Below are 22108 nucleotides of genomic sequence, written 5' to 3'. Positions count from 1 at the left end.
TTCGTGGCTCCTGTTGACTATAGTCTATTTATGAGAAAAAAGACATAATAAAAACAGAAGAATCGGAAACCAGTTTTTGGCACAAATCAGTTTGTAGGAGCTTGAAGGGAGCACCTGAAGGCATCTCCAGTCAGCAGCACTGTGTTGTGCTCTCATTCCTGGCTCGCATAGGTGAAATTCCTTTCGCACAAACAAAAAGTTAAAGAGCTTGCTGCTGTTATGATAGACAGATAAGTTGGGTGGCGTGCAGTTTATGAAACTTAGGATTATGACAGACCGGTGACTTAAATCACTTACTGGAAGCCATATTGGATAACATTTTAAATTTTATTGAGCATGGAGGTACTCATATAAATATTTTATGACAAACACCTGTCATTCATTCATCACAACGGTAAGTTAAATTGTTTTGTTTTTTCATCTGGGTCCTGGTCTTGTTTTATCCACAAATATAATATACACAAAACAATCATCCAGAATGACACACCAAAGAGATGTAAGATGCTGGTAAAGGGACCAAATGTCAATACAAAGATGTAAAATTACTAAAATGAGACACAAAGTACACTTAAAGAGATACAAAGTTAAAACAATGACACATAGAAAATACCCCAATTGTCACTCAAAATTAGATAGTAAATCCAAACGTGATGATATGTACATTTATTCCAAGAGAGTGGTTGTAAAAAGATGAAAGGTGTTACTACAAAAAGGGGAAAAAACTACAAAAAAAATGACAATGACATAAAAACAAGAAGAAAAAAAATATGATGCACAAAACAACTTCTCGGAGATGTTAAATGACCACAGGGAGACGCCCAATTTTAAATTGAGACCTAAAAATAATCATGAAAAGTGAATGAAAACAAACGTATGCAGTAAGCATCACACAACAGTGGCCAATATTCAAAAAGATGCACAGATGGTTAACAGAAAGCAATCGCAAATCACATCTGCAGGACTTTCAGTAAAGACATTTCAATCTGTGGAAGAAGTCAAGGTGGAACGTTTTGTTGAAAAGACGAGTAATTCGCCAAAGGTTGTCTTAGATATTCGATGGAATATCTAAGACACTGGTTATTTTAGGGTGGCAGTCTGGAGAATTTCTACGTTTGAATTTTGACTGGAAAGAGAAATTGTCTGGGCTGCACAAGTTCTGTGTGGCACATCTTTCTTTTTGGTTTGGTATGGGAATATCTAATTAGTATACATGGTATCTTCAAGAACTTACTTAATAGTTATAACGTCATAAAAGCGATTATTATGTAATTATTATAAATATAGCTGTTATATGTTTGTATTGTTGTTATTGAAATTGTGTTATTATTATAAATGCAATTGTTATATATTTACGCCAAATTTCTAAAAGCAGATTCTAATTATTTGAAAATTAGTAATAAGGAAAACATTGTAATAAAACTAACTCCTGATGCTGACATTTAACTACGTATCCCGTGATGCATCTCTTTGAATTTCCTGCTACGCGTGTAAACAGCGCAAAAGCCCCGCGATGGACTGAGGTCCGCACCAACGCCTGTTATTAAAACCAAGGAAACACCGTTTTATTCGCGTTAAAATATTTGTAGGCTCTACTAATTTTGTTTTCCATCGCTCAGAGAAGATAATTTTTTCGGATTAAAGCGGAACTATTTTGTTTTTTGATCGTAATAGTACTCAGCCTTTACGTTTGACTGGTACTGGCGTTAGTTAGTGGCTAAAACTCTCGAAATACACCCCTTAAAACTGTGCACTACAACACCGAAGCTATGAATAAACGAGAAGGTAAGTCCATCATTTCAAAATAACAAGTTTAGTTTTATGAGTTTTGTAATTACCCAGCAAGCCTAAAATAACAGTAGGACTAATACATGATAACGTTTTAACCTACTCTGCCTAAGTCAGGTTAACGAAATCATTTCGGTCGTAACAGACGTAAACAGTGCTAATCCCGTGTTCCCTTAAAATGCCTAAAGCACATACTAGTGCGAATCACGAGTCACCCTACGATAGGATTTTATCATAATACTTCATTGACGATACAATATTATTATCTTTTTTTTTTTAACCTTTTGCATTAAGCCAAGTATCGCATTTGTCTTTTTTCAACTGCAAAGTATGCACAATTTTAAATAAAGTTATCTCACTTTCAATATTTTTTTGCTGCAAAAAATGAGATTCTAATGCGTGCCAACACTGTCACTAAAACCTGCAATAAATGTTTCTATCAGTCTCCGATTGAATGGGGTCAGGTTGGCAATTACACGCAATCTGTATACCCACGCACTCAAGCTCTTAGCAGCCATTTGGTCACTACAAGTTGCCATTGGCTGCTGAATGGGAAAAATCTCACCATGCAGCCACTGTCGTTGTCATTTGTTTGTACATACAAGAAATTTTCTGTCCTACACTCCAAAAAATCTGTTGTTGGAGGAACACAATTTAATCATGGCACCTTTTCCACGTGATTTAACTAAGTACAATAACCCATTTTTTGACCATGTCAAACCAACACATTTGGCATTTGGTGGTTTAATGTAATCAGATTACGTTGGATCAACGTAGTGTACTTACATTGACTTATGTCACTTTACATATTGAAGTATGTAAAGTGAAATTTGTTTTAATTCATTCTACACAAGTTAAAAACTTCAGGAAAACACAATGAAATCTTGTTGTTTGAACAACTACTTTGTTAATCAGGGCAATTACTGCTAGTCTTGCTTAATGAACCAATATGGGATTGATGATTTCATAGAGACAAACAACCATTTGCACTTAGATTCATGGGTAATTTAGAATAGCCAATTAACCTAACTCTAATTACGTACTGCAAACCAGACAGATTGTGGATTTGAACCCAGGCCCTTCTTGCTGTGAGACAACAGCACTCACCATCACACCACCAAGCTGTCAATCCAGGCTAGGAAAGAAAACTAGGAAAGCTTTGATTACAAGGTTTGATGCAGACTTTTCTGTACGTTTTTGTCCTTGACAGGTTAAACCACAATAAATAGCGATAAAACAACTGCACCCACACCACGTGTGGGTGCAGTTGTCTGCCTCTTAAAACTCCAACGATTTTCCTGCAGTTTGGCATCTAATGTGATCTTGTGAATTTCGTGAGTCCAGGCAACTAACCACTCTTACTAGATTGTATGTCATGATCATGTCATCTCAACAAGAACAAATTAAGTTGTTGAATTTCATGCAGATGCTACATGATTTAATTACGTTCACCATAGGAACATGAAATAATTTAGTTCCAATTACAAGTTTGAATCTTGTACATATAACAACCACCCAATTTCATTTTTTTCAGTGTATTTTATTTGTGTGACTGAGAGGCAGATAGAGGCAGTTATTATTTAAAGACTATGACATCATCTCTACTGTCAGGTGAGGGTTGTTCACGGAGAAATGCAGATGCAGCGCAGGAGCACGAAATGAGTGCCAACCCCTCCTCGTCTGTCATGGCTGCCTTCAAAGGTAACAGCATCCTCAGTATTCTCACTGCACTTTGCACCCAAATGGTTTTAATGTTGTATTGCCTGCACTGAAACATTTCTCTGTGTATTTCAAGTTTTCCAACAGGAGCTCGACACCAAACACGACAAATATGAGCGTCTTGTTAAGATTAGTCGCGACGTCACAATTGAAAGCAAGAGAACCATATTTCTTCTGCACAGAGTGACCACGTAGGTGTTCTTAACAATAATATGCACCGTATAGATTAGTACAGTTAGGTCTATAAGTTTTTGGGATAACTACTTGTGCCTCTGTGCACCAGCACAGTGGATTTTTAAAACAATGATCATGATGTGATTAAAGGTCAGACTTTCAGCTTTAATTCAAGGGGTTTAACAAAAATATTGCATTAATTGTGTAGGAGTTACAGCCACTTTTATACACAGTTTCCCATTCTCAAAAGGCCCAGTAATTGTACTGACTGAGGCAGTTTCAGGTGAGGCCTCTTCCTAGGTTATTTCATGATAAATACAGCAGACATGATATCTGAAGTTCATTCAACATGTTGAAATTAGGATTTTATAGTTTTCCACTTTAATTTTAAACACCAAAGCAAAAAGAGATCATTAGGCATCATTAGGCTAAAAAAGAAAACAAAATAAACCTGTCAGAGATAAAGCCAGATAAACAATCTGATATATTATTAAAGACAAAACATACTAACTAGCCCACAAAAGACAACTAAAGTGGATGATTATCGACAGTCACTCTTCTGCTGTGGCCATTTCTGATGAGCCACAAATAAATGACATGCACAGCAGCCAATGTCAAAAGAGAAACATTCAGGAAAACTATTGCTCAGGACCAGTTTAAAAAAATGACAAGTGTGGCTCATTTGAAGCAAAATATGAGGAAGTGAGGGGTGGCTCAGGACAGAAGTATCTGTAGTTACTCACATTTTCTGCAAAACTTTGGTTAAACCCCTTGAATTAACCCTGAAAGTCTTCAATCACATATTGATTGTTTTGTTTAGTCTTCTGTGTTAGTATACAGAGGCAAAATTACAAAAAATGTATCATTGTTCTAAACCCTTTAGACATAACTGTATATCAGTTTTTTCACTGGAGCCTGCTTCTGATTGTAGTTGCTGTCTGGACACTACAGAGTGTCTTTTTTATATCATTGATGTAAACAGCAGCTTCGAAAATAACCTACCTATCATTTACATTGTCTCTATTCAGTACAGATATAGTTTTGAGAGGGATGTAATGTGTGAATATATGCTTTGGAATAATATGGAAATATCTTGACAAAACATATAATTCAATGTCAATCAAGATCTCAGAACAGCGTCAGCTAAAAATGTAATAGGACTTTAATGAGCTTCACAGGGGGAAAATCATCTTAAAATGGCAAATGATCTTTAAAAGTGATAAGTAAAAACAATAAATACATTGGCATTAGTTGTAGTGGGCATGCAACAAAGTAAGTCTAAAACAAAAATAAATATTTATATGTTTTTTGTACCTTTTAACATTTTTTTCTGTGTGTAAAGTGTACCAGATGCAGAGGATGTCTTGAACGAGGCAGACATAAAGCTGGATGGAGTCAGGCAGAAGATTGGGCAGATTGCTGAGGAGTTGAAAGGAGAGGATATTTATCAGTTTCACAGAGCCTTCACACCAGGTGAGTGGTCATTTACCTCTTTTCGTTTATATATAAAGCACATATTTATTCTGAAAGAAACTGAATTCTTTGAAAGTGGTGTTTTTTCACTCTAAAATGGTTAATCGGCTGTTTAAATTCTCCTGCCACACCCAAGTGGATTTATTAGATTACGGTCCCATGGGATACAAGGCACGTGGCCCTTTGTGTGTGACTCAGTTAGATCATATCTGATGTAGATTCCACTAGAGGTGTTTGCAAAAATGATAGCTCACATTCGTTGAATCTCCTTCTTATTATTAAGCAGTAAGTATTTTGCTGTTTTAATCTTTATGAAGTACATTAAGGGTTCTAATAAATATACCTTTAATATAATAATAGTACAGTGTTGGGAAGGTTACTTTTAAAATGTATTCCATTACAGAATACAGAATACATGCCCCAAAATGTATTCTGTAACGTATTCCATTACGTTACTCAATGAGAGTAACGTATTCTGAATACTTTTGAATAATAATAATAACTGAATAATTCTGATTACTTAATATATTATCGTGCTTTTTACAACAACATGAATGTACTATTGCTGTGTGATTTATTACTATTACTGAAGGTCCGCGACTCCGAACTGTAGTAAAGGGACCTCTGACTAATACGGCGGGGTCCCTGTCAGCTCGTAGCCGAAAAATAGCTTTACTTTGTTGTGTGGGTCAACTTTTCTTGACAGAGAGAGGCGTTGAAAGACTGCTCCAACGGAACTTATTGTTTTCGGAGGAAAACACGAACACGGTGTACAGTCGAGTCTTAATAGCTTACTTACAACTGGGCTCCTCAGGCACTCTTCTTGGCTGAAGTGGTTATTATTATATTTACATGCTTCCAGCTCCCGTTTTTCCTCGATGACAACTCGTACCTTTCCACTCCCCTTTTTCTCCCTCCTCGCGCTCACAGACCCATAACGTGTATGGCAGTGCATTCTCCCTGCAACACGGACTACACTGCCCATGATGCTACATTCTTTAGAGCTATGCTTGTAGCATTCTGCCTGTTAGCTTAGCACAACAACAACAACAACGAAAAGGCGCTCTCTCACCCAGGAAACACACAGTCGCAGAGAGAGAGAGAGAGAGTGTCGCCCTGTAACCATGGCAACCATAACGCTGCCGCCTGGAACAAAAGAACGTAGCTGTCAAACAAAACCCAAACAGTCCTGACCCGCGACAATATGAAACAGGAAAGTACCGCAGTGTAATCCATTTATTTCAACAAAGTAACTGTATTCTGAATACCCCCTTTTTAATCGGTAACTGTAACGGAATACAGTTACTCATATGTTGTATTTTAAATACGTAACGGCGGTACATGTATTCCGTTACTCCCCAACACTGAATAATAGTGTGGAAGGCCCTAAAAGGTCATTCAAAGCCATTGAGTATAGTCAATAGAAAGTTAGCACAACTAGCTTGCATTGTATAATGCAGCTCTGATAGAAAGTCTACTTCTGATTGGTTCACTCAGCTGCCTTAGAGTGACGATAGTGTCACTCACCCAAAATAAGAAGTAGACAAAGAAATGTCGAAATCTAGAGTTAAGGTGAGATATGAAACTACATTTTTTTTCTTTATCCGTTGATGTAATTAATAATTTCTTTTTTATGATTTGTACTTAAATGATTTTCTTTTATCTTCAATAGACATATTGTAAAGTCAGTGATAGTGTTAAAGCATGACCTTGATGCAGGCCTGGATGTGATGGTCACGCCTTCTGATAAAGTTGTTTTCAAACTAGCATAAGCACCACTTTTTGTTACTGTAGCCATAATGTCTGCAGCGAAGGAGAAAAACATGACTGGCAGCGAGTGGGAGCTGTTATCTAGCAGCTGGGGAAGTCATTTTTAGATTGCGGTCACACAGGAATCACTGCTGCATCCTTCGCAACGTGACCAATGGCAGTTCCCACCAATTAGCCCTTTTATTTTTTTCCCCATTTTCATCGTCTTTATTAGATTGAGGCTGGGCTCGATGCACGGGCCCTCCAGATAATCTTGGCTGGAGGAGAAGTCTCCAGGCATGTGTAATGGGTCTGTTTTTTTTATATAATGACCATCAAAGATATTATGGGCTAAATCTGACCATAATTGCCACTGATAACAGAGCAGCGTGGCACTTGGGTACGCTTTTTTTTGTTGTTATTTTTTTACCCTGCTAGCTGCTATGAGTCAGTGCAAACGTACATTAACATGTGGAACTTTTCACGTGGCTCACCTGCAATTCAGTGAACCGCTCTGTGGTCAAACATTAGCTCAGTCCAAAAATCCTCAGTATTCTCAGTACATGAATGTGCGCCAAACCGCAACGGTACTGTTTGCGCATTACTCAAGATCTGATCCTGCCGAGCTATATTCGCACCCTCGCCTCTCAACTTTTCCTACCACCATGCCAGTAAAATCTCTCAAATTTCCACTTTTTTAGCTCTTAGTCACTGTTTAGACACGATGTTCTGTAAGGTTTCTGCGAGCCTCGTTGACCAAAGGTAACTTCTGCTTCAGTAAAGACATAAACAACTCCTGACAGTAAATGCAGGAACTGGGCTCTGCCTGCCTGCCTCAAAGCCTTATTTAAACTGCCCTGGACTGTGGTGTTCCCTCTGTGAAAGTGGATCCACTGGCAGTGTTTAGCTGGTAAGCAGTTTGTTTGTTTGTTTGTTTGTTTTTTTAAAGAGTCGAAAACAGTTGCCAAATAAACACTGGGAGGACCGAAGCCTAAAATACAGTATTTTTCAAAAGCCTTTAGCCGCTCCTCATTTCTTTATACTTTGCTTGGAAAAATTGAGTTAGGTGCTTTTTCTTTTTTTATTTACGAATGATTCATATGTCAGCATTAAGTGGTTTAACAATCAAAAAACATTCCTCTGAAAATGATCAGGTCCAAGCACTGGAATGAAAATCAGAATACTTTATTAATCCCTAAGGAAATTATGTTATGTATATAAGTGAAAAAGTAGCCAATGGCTACTCCAGGCTTCCAAAGGTCTTTTAAGGTTTTAAAGACATTTGGAAGCCTGGAGAAAAACAATTTAAAGAAATGAAAAGTGGCTAAAGACTCTTTCATAGTACTATAAAATTATGTACTCCAAGTAAACATGTTTCAGTTTAATAGTTTTTGTTTGTAACTATTAATAGTTAATCCTCCATTTAAAGTTGCGACTACACTTACAAACCACTCAGTTTCACTTAAACTGTTAATCCACAATTTTAAGTAACAATGTTTCAATGCTAACTATGCTGTTAGCAAAAAAAAGAAAAAATGTTTTCAATCCAAATTTATTCATAAAAACAACAAAGATGACCAACATGTTGTACATGAAACAAAGGGTTAAAGAATTAACACTAACACACACGCACACACACATACACAAGCGCATTCAAGGAATTACAAAAAATACAAGCAATAATATAGCAGCCTAAATACCCAAGCTCTCGCTCCGGGTTAAGAGCCAAAGAATAAAAATATTTTGTTTTGTTTTTTTACCACTGGATACTTTGTTGTAACTGTTAACAGTTTATTATGATTAGATAAGAATTAATTTTTCTTTTTCAAATTTCTTTTGATAATAAATTGGTAATTCATGTCATTTCATTATTTCCAATTATTTCTCTTTTTCCTTAAGATGCTATTTTATGTTGCTTTTGCAATACTTGGTTAACTTTTAACTTTTCTGCTCCAGCTTGTTCAGATCAGTCCAGTTAATCAAATGCAAATTGTTGACATAATGTTTCCATGTAACCCATACAACTTTGAGAATTAATGCTGCGATATGGTTCTGATACGTCTTTTGTTTAAAGACACAAATGTTTAACTATGTTGGTAAGTAGAGTTATTAGGTAATTATCAAATTGAAGTTCTCAGTATCAGATTTTGCTGTTGTCTCAGCAGGTGAAATTTGTCAGCTACTAAGAAACTAATAGAAAAAAAATCAATGATTTTTCTATAATTATTCATAATAAACAAAATGTTAAATGAAGTCATTAAGACATAATATAGATGATCATCGATATATTTAATGCATTTATTTTACAAAACCAAATAACGAAGTAGCTGCGATTGATAGTTTTCATATTTTCCGTGCACATTAGTGTTGTGTAGTCGTTCGGCCCACTGCCTGTACACGCTGGTGTGACTGGACTGAAATCATAATCAGAGTGGTGAAAGCTATTCAGAGTACAGTCAAGATAAAGTATTCTTGCTGGCTCCGTGCAGCGCATTGCGGTCAGTGCGGAGAGATAGCAGGCTCTTTGAAGTTCAACTGCCGCTCCAAAAGTAAACTTCAGACACAAAGTCTTCCGTCCTGTGATTATTGGATTGTTGTTTACCCAGGGGCAGAAAACAAATGAGGGGTCATCTTAGCCCACCAAAAAAAACACCCACTGTTGTTCTATCAAAAGATAGAGACAGGAAACAGGTTTTATTTGAATCATTATCTCCATCTGTGATCTGTACTGTGCAGATTTCATGTTGATGCTGCACGCTCTGCTTGCTACGCTCATTTGATACATGGTCATTTTAGTGAATTGCAAACAAATGCCCCAGCCACTGTCACATTCAGTTTTAGCAAGCACAGTGAAATGATCAAGTGAATATGCCATTGTTTTACTCTGATCCATTTTAATGTACTTTAATTCATCAGGGATTCAGGAATATGTGGAAGCCGTCTCTTTCCTGCACTACATCCGCCATCGCTGCCTCATCAGCTTGGAAGAGATCAACGCCAGGCTGGTGTTCATGAACACAGAGAAGGCAGATCCTAAGGTAAAATCACAGAGGACTGACTGAACATTAACAATTTATGAAGTATTTTTTAATCCCCAAAAAGTCCTTAAAAGAACTATGTGACATTCTGGAAAATAGATTTTGTCGCTTTCGTGGTATCAAACTCTGTTTGGCTCAGAGAGTGTATATAAAAATAAAACTTAGATGTAGCCACTGTAAGGTCACCGTTCGATTTGAGACTCCAAATATAGAAACTTCACCATTAATGTTTTAATGGTTTTATTTTTGGATTGTTTTTTCTTTTCTAAAGCAAGATGTGACAGTTTATTTTTTTCAGTTGTAGGGTGTCTGTTGATCCACACAATATGACTTAAATCTCATTAATTTGCATTAAAGGCATTGCATATAAAATGTTCAAATTCAGAAAATGCACATAAATAAATAAGATAATTTTGAAATTGGTGCCAGCAGCATGTCTCAGTGTCACAATTACCAGTGTGTAGCATCCCTGTTTCTTTTAACAGCTGTTTATAAACATCTGGGAACTGAGGGGATCAGCTGAACCTTTGGGAGAGGAATGGTGTCCCATTCTTGTCTGATATGGGTTCTATCTGCTCAATAGTCTTGGGTCTTTTCTCTGTTATTTTTCATTTTATGATGTTCCAGATGTTTTCAGCTGGTGAAAGATTCCAACTTCAGGAAGATCACTGCAGGAGCAAGGCTCTTCTAACCGTCTATTGAAGCCACACTGTTGTACTTGTAATACAACTGTAATTGTATTGCTGGAATATGCACGGCCTTCCCTGAAAAAGACATTGATGGGTGCCCAATGCATCCCTGTACCATCACAGATGCAGGTTTTTAAACTGAGCGTTGATAACAAGCTGAATAGTTTCTCTCTGCTCTGATTTCCCAAAAGAATTTCAAATAATAGTGTTCCTCCAGATGTTTCTTTTTAGTACACTTACTTTTTCATCCTTTTTTCCCTCCTTGTCTCAACTTTTTGAAATTTTTGCTGCCATCTAATTCAAAATGAGCTTCCCAGATTAAACATTTAGTTTTCTGTCTTCTACTATGAATGTAATATGGGGTTAAGAGATTTGCAGGTCATTGCATTCTGTTTTTGTTGCCATTTTATAAAAAGGCCCAGCTTTTTAGAATGTATTCTTTCCTGTCCTGTTTTCCAATTCAGGGCTCAGCTGAAGCGATGCCGGTGAACGCTCAGGTCTTGACCTTTCAGGTGACGTCGTCCGACTACCTGCTGGGCGTGGCCGACCTAACAGGGGAGCTGATGCGGATGTGCATCAGCAGCGTCGGCAATGGCGACATTGACACACCCTTCCAGCTAAGCCAGTTCCTGCGGCAGATCCACGATGGTTTCTCCTACATTGGGAACACAGGCCCGTACGAGGTGTCCAAGAAGCTGCACACGCTGCGGCAGAGCCTGGGCAAAGTAGAAGACGCGTGCTACACCCTACGCGTCCGTGGCTCGGAGATCCCCAAACACATGCTGGCAGACGTGTTCTCTAGTCGGACCACACTCATCGACCCCGAGGAAGGAGTGGTTTAATCCCGCACTGCTTCAACGACGCTCTTCTCTGTGGTCTCATTGTCTGGTTTAGTTTAGCTCCATTTGGTGTTTGTGTGCATTTTTAATGGGATTTCACTGATGTTTCTAGTGTTTTATGACATGCTTGTTCATTTTTTGTTATTACAATAACAACAGTATTACAATAGACAATGGATTCTCTTTTGTTTGATAAAGATCTGATGACTTCTGTTGTTTTGCATGAATAAAGGTTCTGTGCCAAATATGCCATACTCCCTGAGACTTTAAGCGGCTTTGAAAATATGTGTTCATTTTATTTTCTCTCTCTCTCGCTGCCCTTCCCTCTCTCTATCACACACAGATAATCTAAGGTAGTCCCACTGGCTGTCTGCACTCTTCATTCAGTGTGGAGGAGGAACATGTGACCTTTGCACATTGCACACCCCTATTCTCCAGGAGACACACACACACACACACATACTCACAAACAACCCCTTGTCTCCTTCTTCTACCCTCTTTAAACACTCCGTCCCAGTGCAGTGACGTACACTTAAAGTGAGATTTGGAATGAGAGGAGGAATATTCCTGGTAGAGAACTGATATCATGCTTCACCTCATGGTGTTTGTTATTGTACGGTGACAAATGAAAATAATGATAGCATAGTCTGTTGTTGAAAATAGATGCCTTTATTCAAGATAGGGCCAAAACAATCTTATTGCCAGATTTCACCTCAGAGAAAATGTTATTTTATGATTCACATTAGTCACCTTTAGGTCTGTATACATATCACATTTTGATCACACATATATTAGAAAAAAAAAAGACTATGACAAATTTAATTTTGTACAAAAAATGTAGGCTATTTGTAATTAAGTAATTGTTTTGTTTTGATATGAACTGGATCATTTTGATATTGTATAAGTTTGTCCCTTTTTATGACTCTGTAAGAGAGAGAGTCCAAATAATTTAGGTCTGCCATCTGCTGGGCAATTTCAGAACGGTGTATACAAACAGATACATGTGCAGAAAAAATAAAGTTTTGGCCTCCTTTTACACTCCAAAGAAAAGCAATTTGTTTACGAAGGAGATGATCAGCCAACCGCGGTTAAAGAGGGGGTTAAGGGTGGCACTGGAAATTATAGCAGGAGATGATAAGGGGGTCTAACTCCCCATTTTCCTGTAGAAATAAACGTCCTCCTCTGCTTCACTGTGAATATATAACTATCTAAATATAAATAATATTACATGCAGTGACTGTTTGACTGCATGGGTATATTGCATGAACCTCAGTCCACTACTTACTATTCCTAACTGCTTTACTTTGTAAAACTATAACTATACCATATCACAGTGGTTCCATTACCAAACCATTAAATCTTGTGCTTAAGTGCAGCCATTATATTATTACTGGGTAACTACATCTCCTAATTTGTGCAACAGGAGACGTAGTTATCTCCTGTGTAGTTATTACATAGGAGGCCTGTGCACATTATAATCAGTGTAACGCACTTTAGCTAATTTACTTTAGCGCCCCATTTATATAAATGAATAAATAAATCCTGGAACAACCCTAATCCAGAGATTTGCTGTAACTCTACTGTCTGGAATATGGCAGACCAAAACCACTCTTAACATCTTTGTCAGTGAGAGCTATAAAACTTACAATGATTTAGACCTTTGGCTTGGAAATGACTCTCGTGGCCATGCTTAAAAACTTCCTGGTTCCATACACAGGAGAAAGTCAAAAAACTGGCATGGACCTTTTTTTATTAGGAGAAAAGAATGCTATTAAATCCACATTCAGACTATTTAAATGTGATACTATATATTTGTGTATACAGTGACATAAACATGATGGATCAAATGAATATTTTGTGAATACGACTAAATCAGGAAACACGTAGTCAGCCTATGGTTGTAGTTATGTATGAAATCAAAGTTGGATGAAAACGTGTATTTCTCAAGGTTTGATGTAAAAGTGAAAACGTGTACACATACTTTTGGGAAATGTAAAGAAAAAAGTTATTTCTTAACTTTCTATGGCGGATAAACTAATATATCTGTGTGAAGTCTGACATCTGCTGGTCAAAGTCAGCAACACAGCTACAGCACTGTGAAAAATGCATGCGATGGATGCATTGAATGCATAGCTGATGAAGGGAAAGAGCAAGCTAAACCTAACAGAGCAGGAGCTAATGTGTTATTAGTCAACAGCTACGTGTTTATCCTTTGATTAAGTCATCTTTTATCCTTGCAGTCACTCTTTTCCTGATTGCTTAATTATTTCATAAAAGCCCTCATATATCAATACATAAGACAGATGTGATTACATCATTCTTATACATTTCATCTGCTCCCTTATAGACACCGTGTGTAATTTTAGCATCTTCTTTCTGGGTTTTTCGCATAATATGGTGTTTCTTATGTCTTAAAACTTATGGCACAGAGGTAAGCCAAAGACTAAAACTTGACAACTAAGCTAAAACTTGAGAGGTTAGTCAAAGGGCTTCTCCTGGAAACTAGCCAGCCTGTGGGGCAGTGCGCTGATGTCAAAAACGCATCTCCAATGCGCCTCTAATCTTTAACAAAGAGCAGGTGATGGCACTCTGCGTGCCAGGCAACGTGTTTCATCCCTGCTCTTACCCTAGCTATGTGTAAGTACGTCCTGCATTCTGTCTGTTGAACAGAGCTTTTTGTCTCTGAGTATTGTTCACGAGCCAGGCGAGCTGAATGAAAGGAGCACTGGGATGAGCGGTGTGTGAAGGGGTGGATGAAAAGACTCTGCGCCATGTGAGGTCTAGGGTTTGGTGCTACTCGCTGATTCCCTGAGTGCCGAAAGAAAGAGACACATTAAGATGTGTAAGGGAGTACAGACCTGCTACACTGTGATTTAAATGACTGAATCACACGCATCCTGTGTGTATACATTTGAACTTCATGGTATTTGTGACTTAATAGTAGAGAGATGGTATTTTCCCCCATAAATTTCCTCCACAAGCTTCAGTGACACTAAAATACAGCACATATAAACATAAACAACTGCGTTATTTAATCCGGTTCCGTGTCCGCTGCTACTTCCACAGTGTGCCCGCTGTGGATATGAGGCGGTCTGAAGGAGTCTGGAGTCAAATTCCTGAACACGTAGGAGCTCCAACGCGACGCATGACGCAAGGGCGCAGCGACTAACGGATTACTGATCGATGTGTCGACTAACAGACGGATTTTCCTGGGCTATGTACTTCTGCCACTGCACACCACCGCTGGATGTGTTTTCCATACTTTCCCCACAAGGAACAGCACGACGTGAAGTCTTTCTCCAGACCGTCAGTTCAGGCGCAGCGGGACCCACTTGTTTCCAACAGGGGGAGAAATGTAAGAATCTGATGTACCATAAATGTTTGTGTCAAGAAATTTTCATCAGGGACAAAACAGCGCGCTGGGAAGCAGTTTTCACCCGTCACTCACTGTGTGCAGGGAAAATATAGCAGCCCGGGTTCACTTTTCCATAACGGAAATGAGATCAGTCCCTTTGCTTGGCTTCACTTCTTCTAAAACATGGTCGATGTAACTCTATGCAGGCTTGTGCCACCGAGGTCTGACTTTCTTTGACTTTTCAACACAAACAGCCTTTTTTAATGGAAAAATGTTCGCTGGACTGATGGGACTGGAATGCCACGGCAACTCTCTGCTTCACCGCCGCGAAACCATTCAAGGTAAAACAAGATTTTTAACTATCCGCTGATGTTCTCACACCGACCCTGGTCTTTTACAGGATATGTATACACCCCCAGGAACTTCATACAACTTTAATACACCGAAATTGGATAAAATAGTAGTATTAGGATGTACTAAGCCGGCAGTTTTTAGGGAGGGATAATCATCAGATGATTAAACAAAAGCAGAGCAGCCGCAGTGAAGACTCATAGCCTGTTTAATAATGCATTGCCTGGAATGTGTATGAAAGTTCACAGTTCCCTGGATCATAAAGGTTTAAAGTCTCCCTACCAGTCATTCATGGAGGAGTGATGATGAGTTGGAAATGATTAAATACTTAAATAATATGTTCCCCACCTCTTTAGACAAAGTAGAGAAGCATTTTCCTGCGTATTGTCTCTATTTGGGTCTTTTAACATGTTTTATACAAATAAAATGAGCTTGACTAATAAATAGAAATGTGATCCAAGTCTGTTCACGCAGGATGCCGGTAATCAGACCTCCATTAGACCCATTTATCAGACTGTTATGATCTCGCCACATGCAACAGGGTAACTACTGCAGTTAAAAGGCTGCTAGATGTGGTAAACCTTAGATAAAAATCTATTTCCCAAAGTGCTTCCGAAACAGCTTCTGCTGTGAGTAGATTTTTCCCTGGTCTCTGTTGTGTGACATTTTTGAATGAATCTAATCTACCAGAAATATCAAAATGCCTATTAAAGAGTATGTGCAGTGTGTAAATGAATCTCTATAACACAGACTCAACTGATCCTCATGTGATTACAGTCTGACAAGAGCATAGCAGAGACGCAATCCTTGGAATATCCCCATCCTTTAACCTACCGTGCAAAATGGAGCGATAAGGACCAAGATTTAGGACCAAAGATAGGAACTGGCATTGGAGCATACTGTATTGTTGGGTTTTCATCCACTTATGTAGTCATTTCTTTAGTAAGATGAATAGATATCACTGCTAACTTTCACTTCCCCTTTTTGTGACGCTCTCTTTGGTCACAAGTGACGAGGTTTTGCACATCTGCCGAGCAGTGCTGCTTCTCAGGAGGTTGCTGACATGCAGATCCGCTTGTGTGTCTGTGTGTGTGTCAGAGGGTGCTGAGCTTGTTCCTCAAATGTTTGTGTTTTTATGAGAGCCCCTGCATTCCTCTCTGTCTTTGGCTCAAGCACTTTCAGTGCCCAATTGGATGCAGTGTTTAACCTAAGGGTGCTGAGGAGGGCCTCTTTAATCTCCAAAGGTAAATAATCTCGCCTCTTCTGGCTGACATGCTTCTTTTTCTCAGGCTCTCTGTACAGTTTCTTCAGCACTGATAACATGCTACAGTGAGAATGCTGTTGCAGAGAGACTGTTTTATCTTTGATGTTGAACCACTCAACGTCACTGCTTGCTTGTTTGTATATTCTGCCTGAATTCCCGGTGAACTATTTTAGCCCAAAGCCCGACAGGAAGTAGAAAATACCTCTGAGGGGCTTCAGCCAAAAAATAGATGCCCCTCTGACATACACACAAGCCAGCAGACACAAAACAATGGGCCCTGAGGCATTTCCTTCCCCTTAAACCAGGAAGAGCTCTCTTTGTGTAATCGAAGTATGGCGAGGATACAGTAACACCATCATGTCCCTCTTCTTTCGACTCTTAGTTGTTGTAGAGGGCTTAGTATAACATCTAGCCACACCAGATGGTAGACAGTGTGCGGTTGTAGCTGTAACCTACAGATGGTGTTGGGTTTCTTACATCAGTTATGGACCAGTGGCCACGTCTGCAAGGACCCTCTAATGGACCTGTGTGTAACCCAAGCTCTAAGTGACACTGCACACACACAAAAACACTGTGGCTACAATGGGAGCATCCGTGTGTTACTTTCACTTGAAATACTGCTCTCACTGGTGTCTATTTGAGTCTCTTACAGTCTCATGGGATAGGTTAGGAGTGGCATCGTAGGAGGTTACTGGGTGTTGGGAAGTGGGCTGTGGTTTGCTCATCGGTCATGCTTTCTTCAATGCCCCGCATTCCTGTCTTGATAATTGTGCTCCCACTGCAAAAAACACATTATTTGTAGAGGTTTGCAGTTGCGTAAGATGTTGTTTTTATGTGTTTGTTTGCGTTTTCTACTTTTGGATTTGTTTTTATCGTAGTTAAAGCGTTTAACAGGCTTTTACACTGACAATAGTACAACTGATCCCAGTGTTTTCAGCACTGTCAGTGTGCCTCTGTGTGACTTCAGTGTTCGCGAGTGGGAGGAGAAAGCGAGAGCCAGAAGTGAAAGAAGGAGCAGCGCAGCTGTACACAAAGGGGCTGTTGATCCCCAGCATTTGAGCGCGCCTCCTCGTCTGAATCCTAAACATGATATGTATTAATCACGTGGCCCTGCAGCAGGTGTCTAACTCCCGCCACAATCTGGCCTTTATCATTACGCTCCACTTTCAGACCAAACGCTGTTTGCATGCATGTTTGTATCACTTCTTGTTACTAAGATTGGCAGTGTCTGTGCTTCACAAGCTATTTCGGTTATGCCCCCTTTACAAAAAACATGGCTTTCGTAATAACTGAAAAGCTTTGAGACAAGCTATGAGTGCAGTGCAAGTGGGTTTGATAAAGCGAGGGTAATCAGTATTGTTCTAAACAATCCTTCAGTTTATTGCTTTGGCTGGAAGACTCACAGGTTATAGCACCCACTCAGAAATAGATCTCAGGTAAACTTTATCAGCCTTACTGCTTTAAGAAAAAGAGAGAAGCTGAGTGGTTATAAAAACAATAGCGTCATCAGTGCCGGTTTGTTAGTGGACCAACATGAATCAGACCTTGCCTGTGTGCCCTTTGCCCTATATTTCAGTGAAATAGACCGATTTAAGGCTCCAGATCCAGGCGTGAACCCCCTGCTATGTTTTGAGAACCTTTCCTCTGAAGAATTTTGCTATTTGCAAAAATAAACAAATGCAAATCTAACCTCAGAATATATTGTTCATGCATCTGGTATCCCACAGAGAGGCATGTCTTAACTTATAAATGACTGTGCAGCTTTGGTATTTCCCAACAGCTGGAGCAGAACCCTGGGAAATGTCACACATCTGCCCAACGTTTAAAAAAAAAAAAAAAAATTCAGTCCATTAGGCACTATTTTTAAAAACAAGGTCATTTTGCTGGATCACAGCTGCTTCGGGTACTTGTGTAATTAGTACACGTAGCATTACATCTTCCTGCTCTAGCCATTGATTACATGGTTAATCCTACCAGTTCTATGAGGTCATGCGTTATCTTCCTCATGGCCATGTTGTCAAGCTTAATGGTTAATCTCTGCATCGACAGGTGGCAGAGCATCAGGGACAGCTGGCAGCTCCAGCCGTAAGAGGCTCCACCGAAGACCAGGGTACATGAGAGGAGAGCAGTGCAGACTGCAGAGCGCCACTCAGGAAGAGGAGGAGGACGTTGGGACAACCACTTTTATTACCAATGGAAAATCAGGACGTGACGCTGACATAGCTGATGCAACTAATGCTCAAAGGCCAAGTCCAGCTCCTGCAGACAGTGTGTCTTTAATAAATCATCAACAGCCTGATAAACACACGTGTAGCTCCTGGAAGACTCAGAGCTTTGTCTGCTCTGTTACCCACCCTCCTTCCCCTGTGGACTGCAATTCTAAGAGTACATCCAGCCATCTGGGCCAGTCCTCACTGCCCAACAATGAACTCAGGTTAAGTTCGAGCCTGGACACTCATTCAGAGCCAGAGGACTCTTTTAACTCCAGCTTCAGTTTCATCCAACAGTCACTTACCTCCAGCCAGAAAACAACCACCACACCCACACAAGAGCAAGAACTAAGTTCATCAACAAAAGCATCTGACCTGCCTCAAACAAAACCCGAAACCTTACCTGTCGAGCACAATTTCTCTAAGCAGTCGTCTCCTGCTCAAACACTACCTGGAGGAAAGTTTTGGCGAGAATGCCTGTTTGCCACCCACGTAGAAAGATCCCACGTGCCTGACTGTGAGGCTCAGTCTATTGATATAGAGGCCACCTCCTCACTCTCCCTGGACTCGGACAGTACCTCTGCCTCCTCTGTCACCTCAGGCTACGAGAGCGCTACACCTGCCTTGGAGCAAGGCTGGGATAACCTGCTGAAGAAGTACGAGGGCGTGCTGCAAGACTGCCTCCAAAACAACCGCACTCACACCAAGGTGGGCAAGACAGACTCATGAAATTCACATATCAGTCATTCAAATTAATCTCCCAACAAGGTCTAGAGCAGCGACGTCAAACTCATCTAACACTATGGGCCACATACAGCCCACTTTGATTTTAAGTGTGACGAACTAGTGAAACTCCACTTTCTGTTTAGTAAAGTTTAACTAAACAATTTTCCCAAGAAGAAATTTCAACAGTATGTCTGTTCTATATGATAAATATGTAAAATAACAGAAAAAGTTCTGGCACCCCTCACTTTCCTATATTTATAATAATGTTCTTTTATTTCTATAGTAGAAATTTCTATGATGGACATAGTCGATACAGGAACTTCTCTGTCATTGAATTGTTTTTCTGTTATTTTTGACTATTTGGTGTAGTATAGATTGCAATGGGGGGTGGTGTTTGTCAATGGAAAAAGCTGTATATCCTAGGAAAATACAGTTAAAAGTTCAAAATCTATTCACTCCTTCACATTTTCCAAATTCTTCCAGTGGGCCAGATTGGAGTTTTTGCCGGGCCCTAGGTTTGACACCTTGGTCTACAGTCAAGATGAGACTAAACTACAGAGAGATGAATACTATATTAAATCAGGAAACCCGTATTTGCTTTCCTTACTAGTTCCAGCTCATACCTTGTTGGTAGATATGAAGCTACAGCCAGCAGCTGTTAGCCTTGTTTTGTTAACAAAATTCACCCAAGAGTTGAGTAACTCTGAAACTCACTAATCATCTCTTTATCTTATACTAAGTGTCAGAACTAAGTTGCACTTTAAGACCTGGTCATGTATCGTGTTTGTTTGTTTACACTTGTTTTAGACGTTCAAGCTAACCAGCTAGCTTTTTCTAATAGCAGAACATTGTACTTACAGACTCATCAGAGTGATGCTGTACTGATGCTTTCTTGTTTTATTAAGAAAGACAAAAGCAAGCAGGTTTAGATTTTTCTGAAAGAGAAAACTAAGTATTCAACTCACCTACTTAACCAAACTTTTGGTTAACACTTTGTAATACTGCACGTGAGTAAGGACATAATTCCCCTGAAATTAAATGAAATTTAAATATAGTTTATTTGAAAATACAAAGTAATTAAATTTACAAGGAAATACTTAAAGATAGGTACACTAGAATAAGGGAATAACTGCAGGTATTTTATAGAAAAGAAGACAAATTATTCTGTAATTAATATTAAGTACTACCTAAGTACTTTTAATTAGTGTATAATTCATGCATTTTGCAAGAAATGAGAAATAATTGCCTTGTGAGTATTTTACAGAAAAGCAAACAATATTTTTTTTTTATCTTACATTCTAAGCTTGAAAGTGATAAAAATGACCCCATATTTCATCTGATAAAAACATTTTTCAGTATTTGCTTTAGTGTTTTACATCTGATAGAATCTTTCAGGTCCTCCTCAAAAAAAGTAAAACGGTGAAGTACTGTAGTCAAGTTATTGTTAACGCCCTTTCCTCAGCTTGCTGACCCAGTATCACTTTGACCTGGCAGTCATTGCACCCACCTTTTTTCTGCATATATTGACTGTTTAAAAGGCGATGAACTCTGGAGTTACTGTTGTGTAACCTGTTCTGTCTTTTTGCTGTCTCTCAGATTGAATCCATGATGTTGAAGCTGCAGAGGCTCCAGCAGAAAGCAATTCTGGACGACGATTATGACGCAGGTAAACCAGTTTAGCCATTTCGGTTAAGGTTACAAAATAACGACTTTATGAATGATTTGATAAGATTCTATTTATCTTTTTACTATTTGTTTTTAAAAAGTAAAGTTTAATATCCCTAAACACAATAACTTAAAGTTAGAGAAAAGAGCACAGTTCAAAGTGAAAATATTCTGACTCAGTGACCAGAAAGCCACAGGAGCTTAACACGTGCTGTCCTTCTAACTCATGAGTGTGCTTGCACTCACATGTTTGGATCATTTATCACTTTGATGTCAGCTTCTTTATTAAATTTCTTGCTAATTTGCTGTTCACCATACTGAGATGACCTGTGTGAAAGAACATGTGAGAGATGAGGCACAGAGCTTTATTTTTAACTATCCTATAATGGTAAAACTAGAAAATCTTCAATTTATGTGGCTTAAAACAGAAAGTAGCACAGTTATTATGTCGACTCAAATCAAAATAAAGGGTATTTACAGAGAAATAAGGGAAGCTTTTACAGAAAAGTTTACAGGAAGGGGTTCCCCGTGATTATTGCAACGAAACAACAAAGCCTCAAACCTAACAAATATCATTTGTACTTGTACCTGACCTAGATATTGTAAAAAAATATAAACAATCAAACCAAAAACTGCATTTTAACCCATTTCTTTTATTTTGTGATAGAACAAATACATAAGATACATCTGCTTCTGTGGTTAACACATTTGCATTACACACAGAAGATCCCTGGTTTGATATCAGGAGACTGAAATCACTGGGAGGGTTTTGTCAGGAAAGGCATCCAGCCTAAAAACCCACCATATTAAAACCATGTGTGTCTATCTGCACGTGGTGACCCCTGTGAATAAGGGAGCAGCTTAAAAACAGGTTTAAATACACATGTTTCTGTATCCTGTAGATCTGTTCGAACGTGCTTATTATTTGGGTCAGTGTTGTATGCCTTGGCTGGTGTTCTCCTTGTCTATTCATTCTCTGACTTATACGTTTAGTTTTCTGTTTTTCCACTTACACAGTGTTGGATTAAATAGCTGATGAGATTGGTTCTGTAAATTCTGTCTGTGTATGTC

General features: G+C 38.9%; 2 protein-coding genes across 4 annotated transcripts in view; both read left to right on the top strand.

Annotated features, from left to right (window-relative positions):
- Positions 1-185: 185 nt before the first annotated feature.
- tsnax (translin-associated factor X) lies at positions 186-11711 on the top strand. Of its 2 annotated transcripts, none has more exons than XM_082556597.1 (6): positions 186-394; positions 3397-3486; positions 3581-3695; positions 5021-5151; positions 9817-9938; positions 11092-11711. In XM_082556597.1, the coding sequence occupies exons 2-6, from the start codon at positions 3444-3446 to the stop codon at positions 11467-11469; spliced, it is 789 nt and encodes a 262-aa protein (XP_082412723.1). In that variant the 5' UTR covers positions 186-394; positions 3397-3443; the 3' UTR covers positions 11470-11711. The 2 variants fall into 2 exon arrangements, with proteins under 2 accessions (XP_082412723.1, XP_082412722.1); XM_082556596.1 differs by lacking the exon at positions 186-394 and adding an exon at positions 1475-1782.
- A 2836-nt stretch (positions 11712-14547) lies between these two features.
- The window catches only part of disc1 (DISC1 scaffold protein), a 49521-nt gene continuing 41960 nt past the window's right edge, over positions 14548-22108 (top strand). The window contains exons 1-4 of one of the 2 annotated variants that reach the window (XM_082558189.1): positions 14548-14821; positions 15028-15162; positions 18486-19354; positions 20969-21038. In XM_082558189.1, the coding sequence (XP_082414315.1) occupies positions 14650-14821; positions 15028-15162; positions 18486-19354; positions 20969-21038 (1246 nt within the window). In that variant the 5' untranslated portion in view covers positions 14548-14649. The remainder of the gene's footprint in view (positions 14822-15027; positions 15163-18485; positions 19355-20968; positions 21039-22108) is intronic. The other variant, XR_014280609.1, reaches the window with a different exon arrangement.

Source organism: Aulonocara stuartgranti (assembly GCF_965226115.1).
Source record: "Aulonocara stuartgranti genome assembly, chromosome: 13".
NCBI classification, from domain to species: domain Eukaryota; kingdom Metazoa; phylum Chordata; class Actinopteri; order Cichliformes; family Cichlidae; genus Aulonocara; species Aulonocara stuartgranti.
Note: the sequence above shows the minus strand (reverse complement) of the source record. Positions and strands in the feature narration are given on the sequence as shown.